Below are 10633 nucleotides of genomic sequence, written 5' to 3' on the forward strand. Positions count from 1 at the left end.
GTCATCGTCTGCAGACGGGGCACCTGCCAGGAAGGAGCCAAGGTCATGCTGGGCGAGGCCCCTGGCCGATCAGAGGACGGGTTTTTTTTTTTTTCCCCAGTGTCTTGCTCTGGCAAATGAGTCTTTGGGGGTTTGTTGTAATCATCAGCTATTGTGTTTTCACCAAGTCCTTGCTGCACAGTCGTGGGAATCAGCAGCACAGAGAAAAACTCACAGAGGATGTGGGCCTGTGTTCCCCCCATCCCGTCCCTTACACACACACACCCCCGTACGTGAGCTCAAATCCTCCCTTTGTTTTTGCTTCTCCTTAGTAGGTTCATTTCATTTATTTCCCTCCCTTGTTTAATGTGGTTGGTTTTTTTGTTTCCTTGTTTTTCCCTTTTAGATTTTACCGGACCTCAACACCATCGTGTGGGTCTGGCAGTCCCTTCGAAAGCAGGACACAAAACAGGATGATGAGAAAGGAAAAAAGAGGGACAACCAGACTCTCACCTTATGCGTGACTCCCGAGTGTGGTGAGGATCGTGTGGGGCTCTGCTGTGTGCAGAGGTAGTACGGGCAGCCAGGGACACCACCTGCCTACAGGGGCTTTCAAGGCGTCTGTTGGGAATGCACTCAAGCTTTATGCGAGCGAGCACCGTGACTCTAAAGACTTGAATGACGGGTGTCATGTACTCTGGCCTTTCCATGTTGGGGGTTGGGGGCTCTCATTTACTGTGCAGATAGAGCTGGGCTACACAGTCCCCCCAGTAATGGGGTACATTGACTCAAACCTTGTTATTGGCCTGCCAGGCAGTGGGCCTCGTATCTTTTGTCTCAGCTATTTAATCTTTACAGTGACTCTGCGAAGGTAGGTGCTGCTGAATCCCCGTTGTTCAGATGAGGACACTCAAGCACAGAGAGACAGAGCAGCTGTAACCTGTCCCAGGTCACAGCACCAAAATGGGGATTTAAACCCAGTCTGTTTGGACGGTCCCAACCATGTTGACTTCATAGGGATCTGTGTGCAGCCTCTGCGTTCAGCGTGGGGTTGACTGCTGTGGGTCACGGGTGGTTCGCCTGCTGATGAAGGGCAAAGGACAGGTGTGTTTCCTAATTTGAGGTGTCTGATCTTGGTTCAGATGATGCAGAAACCGTTCTTCTGAAAGCCGTTCTGCTCCAGGTCATATGCCTGTACCAGAAGGTGGTCCCACACGTGGTCATGCAGTACAACTTTGACTTCAGCAAGCTCCTGAAAGGTGTGTCCCCCAAGACCGCAGGCGCCCCTCTGCTGTGTGCCGGCAGGGATGAAGGACGCGCAGCTAAGCCAGAGCAGAGCCCCCGGAGCTGAAGGCTGGCGTGCGTGAGCCCCCAGCCTGGTTATTTGTGTTTGGACTAATACATTTTAAATAGCCAGTGTTCCTTAAGTAAATATCAAATGAACGCTTAGCAGCAGGCAGGGCAGGAAGAAGCCAGGCAGCCTGAGTTGTCTGCCGGGGACAAGTGACAAATCTGATCTTGTGACATTAACTCTAAAGCCCCTTTGCAAAGGAGCAGGGCTGCAGAAATTAGAGGGCCCATGATGTAATGAGCACAGGGTGGTATATGCAACTCATGAATCACTGACCTCTACCTCTGAAACCAATAATACGTTATATGTTAATTGAATTTAAATAAAACAAGTAAATCAATTAATTAAAAAAAAAAGAAACGAGAGCCGCCGAGAAGGGATGTCCCATTCACGCAGAGGCACTTCTGACATCGTTGACTCATATTTTCCTCAGTGAGGCAGGTTCAAACCACATCTTGTAAAAGTAATCTAGTGCTTGTCTGGTCACGTTTCCTTGATGGAAAAGTTTGTCTAATAAAATCAACTTTATAATTGGGCCACAGAAGAAAACTTTCAGAAATATCATTCCTGGCATTTATACAAGCTGTTGGGATAATCCTAATGAAAAGCAATAATTAACTTTTTAATCGTTGGAAGGCGAAAGTTCTCCTTGCTGTGAGAATATGAAATTTACCATTTACTATTTAGTATTGTGTCGTTCCCAAGCAAAGAGAAATCCAGAATTCAGGGCAGAGGGTAGGGACCCAGGCTGGGGCTCCGGTGGCCACAGCGTGCTCATGACACCTCTGTAGTCTGGGAAGTGAGGCTGGTGCCTCCCACTGGGCTAATGTCGGTGAGAGACCACACCCAGGGCGCAGCATGAGGTTCCCGGCTTCAGGCTGTAGGGAGAGGTTGGTGGGGGCCAGTGGGCTGCTTTGGGCTGGTGGAGTTGCGGGCTTTCTGCTAAAGATTTGGATAGACCACAGGAGGGGGAGGACGCGGCAGGCGAGCTGCGTCCAGGCAGAAGAGTGGGCCCGGGACAAGGGAGGACAGAGCCCCAGATCACCCTTCTTATTTCTGCGAATGGAGTGCCTTCTCCGGTCCCCTTCGCCAGGGACAGCGATGGCTGCGCACCTTCCTCCATGTGACTTCCTGTCTGTGTTCCTCTCTCCTGCCCACAGGCATCATCTCAGAGCAGGGCCTCCGAGACGAGGTGCCTCCCGTTCTGCAGCACCACATTCTCAAGGTGGCCCTGGAGCTGCCCGCCAGCAAGTTTTTGTGGTTAAAGGCACAGGTAGGAAGTGGAGAGCTCCCGCCTTCTGTTAACTAACTCGTGGGCATGTTGGTTTTTTGGCTTGGAAGTTTCTAACTGGATCAGAACCTGATGGTTACAAGGAAGACATTCACGGTTCCCCTCTCAGACACACACAGAGCAGAGGCCAGGGACTGATTCGTGAACCAGGAGGCCTCAGAGTCTCTTTGGTTTGGCAAAATCGGGTGTTTTCTTGTGTTCTGACTGCAACTGTATCATTGCTGGGTATTGGGAGTTTGGGGTTTTTTTTAATCTTGACAACTTTACGTCTTGTCATTTTAAAACCTTTTCGGAAACAAAATACATTTCTTTTCCTTTGTCCTCATCCTGGAAGAAGTTAAGACAGGGATGGGAATAGATACCAAGCCAGGAGAGGATTGAGGCTGGCAGAAAAGTCTGTAAAAATTGCCGACATTTTTCTGCCTTTAATAATGTCTCCTAGGTCTTTCTGGAGAATATATAACATTGAATCAAAGGGAACTCAAGATTCAGCAGATACTTAACCTGCGTATTTAAACATGGGATGCCTATCACTTCTATCCAGAGGAAAAATGACCGGGCAAAATGAAGCATTGTCAAGAGTGTGTTTCTCAGTAGCTCACATGACTGTTTTTTTAGTGACTCAGATCTTATTTAAAAATCTTATGGAACTAGTTGTGTGGAAATGTATGTGGGCATTTTTACCTGTTGTATTTCCAGAAAGGTGTGAACGTGCAGGGGGCGCTGGGATCTGTGCATTTTTCCCCAGGTCCTCTCCTGAGGTTCCCCTGCATCGTAGTTGAGGATTGACATGTGTGCTCCATGCATCTGCACCTTTACTGCCACTTAAAGACGAGGCAGCCAGGGCACAGAGGGCTCAGGACACCTGTGCAGGGTGCCAGCCATAGCTGGAGGATCCAGGATTGGCCCTAGGCAGTGTTGCCCACGGCCCTGCTCGCGACCTCTGCACCCCACCATGAGGTCATTGCCACGGACCCCAGAGAGATGACCAGCCAGAGTTGTCGTTTTTCACCCCAGCTGAACAGGGCCAATGGGAATGCTGCTGATTTATTTGGAAAGTGAACAGAGGAAGGCCTCTTAACTTTGCAAGAAACTGGTGTTAAAATATTTATATTCAGTGCGCCACCTTCTGCTTACAAGGTGACGTCTGCTGGGTTTCCTGAACACCAGCACTTCACGTGCTCAGGGTCATCATCATTGCCAGGGCTGCGGGGAAACTCCAGTCAAACACAGCCTTGATGGCATTGGGACCAGGGATCTGGAGCTCCATGTACTTCGCTGAGATACGCGTTCGAAGCTCAAAAGCCTTTGTGAGAGGCTAAATTATGTATAAGGGATCGACTCTGTCCGCACTGGCGTTTTGCTGACGTGCAGCCAGCCCCAGTTATCCAACCGCTGTTCAGGGGTTTCGTCGAGCTTCTGAGGCTCCTCACGCCTAAAATCCCAGCGGTCTCACCTGGTTGTATTTACAACAAGAGCAGGGAAGAGGCCTGGGAGCGTGTTGGGCACGCAGTACCTGTTGGCTCAGCGTCCTGTGGCCTCTGTGGTGTTGATAATGTGCTGCTTTTCAAATTCCAGGAGGGCCCAGATGCAGAAATTATTGGAGGAGAGCGATCTGTATTTTACTTACTGATGAAAATGTTTGTGACCAGTAGCCACCTGCAGCTCAAGTCATCCACCAAACTCCTGATCATAAAGGTGAGTGTTTTCTACCAGTTCCTAATTCTGAGAGGCATTTTCACTCTTTGTTATGATAGGTGCTTAGTAAACGGTTGTTGAATTAAGGGTGTATCAGGACTTCTCTAAACTTAAAAATGGGAGGTTTTGGGGTACCTGGGTGGCTCAGTCATTGGGCGTCTGCCTTCGGCTCGGGTCATGATCCCGGGGTCCCAGTCGGCGGGAAGCCTGCTTCTCCTACGCCCGCTGCTTGTGTTCCCTCTCTCGCTGTGTCTTTCTCTGTCAAATAAATAAATAAAATCTTAAAAAAAAGGGGGGGTTTATGGCAGTTTTAATTTATGACCCCTAAACCCAGCTGTGTTCCCAAGAGGTAGCACGGAGTGGAAAACGTGGGCTTTGAGGTCCTGTTCCTAGATCTGAGCCCTGCTTCTACTCCTTTCTGGGTGGCATTGGGCAAATTACTCAACCTCTCTGAATTTTGTTTTCCCATGGTGAACGGGAATGATGAAACAGTAGGATTTCAGAGGAGAGGAGAGTACTTGTGATCACGTAGTAGGTCATGCCTAGTACGTTATAGGCTCAAGAAATGGATTTCTGGCCCTTCGGGGAACTATTTACATAAACCATCCCTCTTCCCACATGTCCAAACTCAGCCTTCTCCAGGGCTCAGCCTTCCTTACCTCCTCGGTCACCCACAGCATGGGTGTCAAAGTCCATGGAAGGGAACGGGGAATTGGACTGTTAGCTTCTCTTTCTTACACTCGGTACTCACTTGATGCAGCCGTAGGAAATTGAATTCCTCATTTCTGCTGCGCAGCAGATGTCTCCCGGGTGCTACAGAATTCACGTCATTGTTTTTAGAGTGCAGAGGTTCTACCTTTCTTTGAAATGCTGGTAATCTTGCTGCCCTATAACCTCACCTGAGCTGTTTGAAGAACGTGAACGTCTGGGTCTTGACCTCTACAAGTTGTCATTTCCCTATAGGCCTGCACTTGACCCCAGGCCGATTTTGTGATCGCTGACTGCATGTAGGTGGGATTGGCACCGTCGGGTCTTCCTTCGGTGTGCTCTGCTGCAGGGCTCGTGCAGTGGGGCTGCTCAGACTCTCCGTCTGTGGCATCTGTCCATTTGGGGACGTCATTTAATCCCCCTGGTTCAAGGTCCTGCCCCTTAACACACTCTGTTCTCTTAGAAATGCTGGTGCGCCTTGCCCCAGGTCTGAGGCTTGAGGGGCCGCACTGCGGTGACGTGACGTGACTGACGTGATCTGAGTAGTGTGTTGGAGAATTTCATGCAGGCTGATGGTTGGTTGCTGTGAGGGGCTGAGTCATGCACATCTACCTGGGGTCTTTGTGACAACCCAGGTATAAAAACCAGACTCCTAAGTAGCAGCTGGGTTTTTTTTTTTCTTTTTTTCTTTTTATTATTTAGGAGTTGAAAGAAAGGAATAGGAAGCAGCAAGACCAGGGATCGTGTGATCTTTAATAGAGTGCAGCATGATCTCTTTTCCTCGTTTCCCTCAACCCATGGGAGGGTTGTTCTGAAAGTGGCTTTTGGAGTAGAACTGCAGATGAGACTTTGACCCCCTCTGTGCTCTTGGGTCTCCATGTTATGCTGCTTCGGCTTGCACAGAGCACAGGCTCCGCCTGACCCCAACCCCCCGATCTGCTTCCTGACAGATTCTTCGGGACACAGGGGTGTTCGAGCACACGTGGAAGGAGCTGGAGCTGTGGCTGGAGCACTTAGATGGGACCCCAGAAGAGAAACGAGAGATTGTGATTCAGTTTTTGGAACGTGTAAGCACCTATTTCCAGTTAGTAAATAAGCCAAGTGGCCTTTAGCTCAATTAAGGCATTTTTGATGCACACCAGTGCCAAATGCCCCATTTCTGGCTTACTTCATAATTCCTGCCGAGATGTCAGAATTTGCTTAGTTTTAGAATCTGTAAAATAGGCATATGTTACCGTGTACTCTTTAATTACCTTTCAAGGATTTGTTTTTGCACAAAGAGAACAGTAGTATGCTTAGAACGATGTTAAAAGCAGTGGTTTATACTAAAGGAATTTTTTTTTTAATTTTATAACAAAAAGTTAAAAAAAATTTGGCAGAAAAATTACTGTTCTTATTGAGGACTGCTAACATTTCAGCTCTTCCCTCATTTTACCGGTGATATTTTTTGGCATATTTGCATTTCATTTGTGACCATCAGAATGTTTTCTGCTTGACTCTTCCATGCCCAGGTTTTGCTGACTTTGGTGGCAAATCCCTATTCATACACAGACAAAGCCTCTGACTTTGTCCAGGAAGCCAGCACACTGCAGGCCACTGGGACAAAGCAGGATGCCGATGACGTCAGCATTCCTGTCTCTCACATCGATGGTAGGCGCCGCTGCCTCTGTACTCCTTGGGCTTCTGAAGTTCGAGCCACCGTGGCAAATCAGTGATGAAAATGAGAATTGTGTTCACGTCTTATGCAGAGTGCAGACATCTGTTTCTTTGAGTCCAAGCTCAGTCTACTCTGGAAATGAAAATTGCCTTATTTGCTCATAGAATGGGGAGTATGTACAGAGTCTATTTGCTGGGTTATTTTTATTTGTGCAGTGTTTCATCTGTGCCAGGTGCTGATCTCAGCTCTTCATAAATCTACCTCCTGCAACCTCATGAACCACCCTACAGGGCAGGTGTCCTTATCCTCATTTTGTACAGGGGTAAGGCAGCTGAGGCACAAAAAGGTTAGGTAATTAGCTCAAGTCGCACAGCTAGTACCTAGGAAAGTCGGGATTTGAACCTGATGCTGGCTCTGGTCTGTGCTTCAACCCTTACACTTTTTTGCTTCTCAGATTTTGATTTGTTTGCCTGAACATCCAGGTTAAGGTTTTGGGGGCTTCTCCGTGTCACTTGAGGAAACTTCAGTCTCTTACCACCTGAGCTGGATATCCTGCATTTTGTCTGGCAGAGATCTCAGGATTTTATAGGCGATAGCCTCATCTATTTAGAACCAAACTTCATATTAAGCCTTTTCCCCCGGGGACATTTAGCTTTTATCAAACATTCTCTTATCCCTTCCTGTGGAGCTCTTTGCAGTGGGTTCCTTCAGTGGCTCTTGCCTTGGTTTGACTGTCCCCTTTCTGACTCAGATGTTCTCGACATGGTGGACGTCTTGGTGGAGGGCAGTGAAGGCTTGGATGAGGAAATTGGATTCTTACTGAATGATGACATGATCCTACTCACATTCCCATTCAGCGCAGTGGTCCCCGCCGCCCTGGAAGCCAGGAATAAGTTGCTCCTTGGGACAGAAAGTGAAACAGGTATCTGTGTGTTATCAGGATGCTGGGTGCATCATCCAGCTGGGTCTCTGCGGGGTAGGAGGTGTGATTCCAGGGGCTCTGGGAGTAATTGCTGAAAATCCAAGGCAACAAGAAACAAGATTCAGACCCACCAACGTGATAGCTACCTGACTTTTAGAGCTGAGCATGTAAAGATAAGAATCTAGAGTCTAGCTGGACTTCTGGGAGATGGTCATTTGAGCATAAGTCCATAATAATGCATTTGTGGGGCTGCACAGGCCCATGTTGGAACACTGATGTTTTTTCTTCAACGTTTGTTCTTCCTATCACGATGCTAGGCTAGGAGTCCTTCGTACTTGCTGGAAGTTGCGGGAACATAGAACCTAGGAAGTACTCACAGATCACAGTGGTGTCCTTAGGGTTGCTCAGGCTTTGCTGCAATAACAAAGAAGCCCCAACATGTAGTGGTTTAACGAGTAAAGCTGTTTTTCTAGACCTTGCCATAGTCTAGCACAGGTCACGTTGCTCTTTTGGGTGACTGTCCTGTAGGAGGCAGCTCAGGGCTCCATGCCACTCCCATCTTGTAGCTGTGCTGTCTCAACATGCAGCTTCAGGGGTCACCTTGGAAAAGGAAGAGAGAGCGGGCAGTCAAGCAGAGGCTGATCTGGCCAGGCCTGGAAGTGGCTGCCTCAGTCACCTCCTAGCCTAACCACGGGCGACGCCTGCGTGCCAAGGAACGAGAAACGGATTGGTGAGCACCAAGCGAGTCCTGGCCGCACATGGCTTCTGCATCACCTCTTCCACGCCTGGGTCTCCACTTCCAGGCCTTGGGACCGGAAGCCTGAGTATGTGTGTGTCACAGAGTCAATGAAATGGAGTCTGGGTGTGCTCTGCAGTGGTAGCAACTGCCTTTCAGTGTGTTGGCTTGCATTTTGCTGGGTCTCGAATCCGTGTGGGAGTTGGTGGTATTGATGGGTCGCAGAAGGATGGTCACACATCTCATTCCCCTGCAGGAGAGAGCATCCTGGCGTATCTGACGGCAGTACTGACAGACCTGCTCCACACGCAGAGGGACCCTCTGGCTCTGTGTCTGCTGCTTCAGGCTTATGACACGTTGGAGCCTCCGGCCCCGCCTTGCTGCCATCAGCTGTCCCGGTTCCGCGGATACTACAGCCGCTGGATCCCAGAGCCAGCCCGAGAGGCCTCGGTGAGCTGGGCATCACTGCTCCCACAGAAGCCAGGCCTTTGCCTAGAAAACCCCGAGGTGCCTTCCGTGGGCTACTCTGGCTGTGCCCCAGCTGTGCAGCTGTAGCTTCCAGGGAGAAGCTTGTTGACCTTCTGCTTTCCCTGCACAAGAGAAGGCGCTCGAGGGGCGTCACTGCTGCTCAGCTGCTAGGATGGAGCCTAGATGGCTTGGTGATTCAGGGAATTGAGTTTCCTGCAGGCTGCATGGCTCCCTCGTCACCGTGCTGGCTTCGGGGAGGGAGGGAGGTTGCCTTTTCTCCTTACCAAGTCATCTGGCACGTGTGGGTCCTAGCTTTCTTCGGTGGGCCTTAGCACGCCCCTTAGCCATGCAGGCTCAGCTGTCAGCCCGGGCCCTGGAGGCCCCCAGCGTCACAGGTCAGGGCTGCATCTCACAGGTGCTCGGAGGAAGGTGTCCGCTCTCTGTTGAGTAGGTCCCAGCAGGGCTGCTCACCCTCCAAGGGGCGTCAGACATGGTTTCCGGGCCCCACCCTGAGTGTGTTTGGTTCGGCAGGGGGCCCCGGGGGGTTGGCCTCTCTCGGCGGTTCCGAGCAGCGCTGCTGCTGGTCCGGGGACCCCGCCTGGAGACCTGCTGTGTTTCTGGACACATGCAGCCTCGTTTCGTTGGCCTTACGATGTGGAATGTGTGGAGTTAAGAGTAATACGAGGCACGTGGGGGTGAATAAAAAAGGCAGCGTGGTTGTCGTAGGAAAAATCAACAACTTCAGTTTGAGGTAGAAGTCCAGAAATTTGTCTTCATTCTGTCCGCTGTCTTGTTAGTCTCCCAACAAGATACTCTGACCAGGGCTCCTGGGGGAGGGCCTTTGGAAGGCCTGGAGCTTACCGAGCTGGCTCCTGCACAGCTGTGACCTCCCAGTTGCAAGTGATTAATCACAGTGACTCTTCTTCTTTTTTTTTTTTTTAAGATTTTATTTATTTATTAGAGAGCGAGAGAGAGCGAGCATGAGTGACGGGGGGGCAGGGGGAGAAGCAGATTCCCCACGGAGTGCAGAGCCTGTCGCGGGGCTTGGGATCGTGACCTAAGCTGAAATCAAGTCAGATGCTTGACCGCACAGTGACTCTTCTGAGTGAAATATCTGTCTCACGTGGCTCCAGGCTGCAGCATTCGTTCCCCAGCAGGTGGGAACGCCTTCCCGGCCCAGGGCCTTCGTGTGAAGGCCCTCTGGGAACATACCTGTGACTGAGAACACTGCGGCTTAATTTGCTTAAATAAAACGTCGTGCGGCCACGTATTTTCTAGTATTAGGACGTGATTGTGAAGTGTCCGCTTGCCATGAACGTCATCCTGTACCTGTCTTAGCCGACCGTGCGCCTTTTTCATCTGTGGTTGTTTGTCTTTCCTCCCCTCCGGGCTTTTGCTGCCTCCCCAAGCCCCTTCAGACGCCAGGCAGCCTTGCCCCCCAGGGTCCTCCAGCCTCCTCCTTCGCAGCCCTGCTGCAGACGTCCTACGAGAGCGAGGGCGCGCTCCTGGACGGGCGGGTTCAGGCGCAGCTGCAGGCTGCCCTCCTGCACATCCCGATGCACCAGCTCCTACGCTCAGCCAAACACTTGCTGCTCTACCTCAGGAGCACCGTGGAGAGTTTCGCCCAGGTCAGCACCGCCCCGGCCTCTCCCCGCAGACCCCGCGTGTCCCCACATCTCTCTCCAGAGCGGCCCCCTTGGGAGTCAGGTCCAGACCGAGTGATGGTATTGCTAGAGCCCTGGAGTCTCATTGTCGCCCTGTTGCTCACAAGAAGACTTAGTGACGTGACATACACAGGACTACCCCTCCCCCCCCCCCCCCCC

The 10633-nt window shown here is 50.7% G+C and overlaps 1 protein-coding gene across 1 annotated transcript in view; it reads left to right on the forward strand.

The window, feature by feature from the left end:
• Nucleotides 1–10633, forward strand: part of URB1 (URB1 ribosome biogenesis homolog) — a 64816-nt gene that overhangs the window by 23725 nt on the left and 30458 nt on the right. Inside the window, exons 12-20 of the mRNA XM_025872135.2 lie at nt 386–515; nt 1122–1238; nt 2491–2603; nt 4200–4319; nt 5978–6094; nt 6539–6677; nt 7436–7606; nt 8599–8792; nt 10220–10438. Of these exons, the coding sequence (XP_025727920.1) occupies nt 386–515; nt 1122–1238; nt 2491–2603; nt 4200–4319; nt 5978–6094; nt 6539–6677; nt 7436–7606; nt 8599–8792; nt 10220–10438 (1320 nt within the window). The remainder of the gene's footprint in view (nt 1–385; nt 516–1121; nt 1239–2490; nt 2604–4199; nt 4320–5977; nt 6095–6538; nt 6678–7435; nt 7607–8598; nt 8793–10219; nt 10439–10633) is intronic.

This window comes from Callorhinus ursinus, unplaced genomic scaffold (genome assembly GCF_003265705.2).
Source record: "Callorhinus ursinus isolate GAN/ISIS: 27379988/994484 unplaced genomic scaffold, GSC_fseal_2.0 scaffold1, whole genome shotgun sequence".
Lineage (NCBI taxonomy): Eukaryota > Metazoa > Chordata > Mammalia > Carnivora > Otariidae > Callorhinus > Callorhinus ursinus.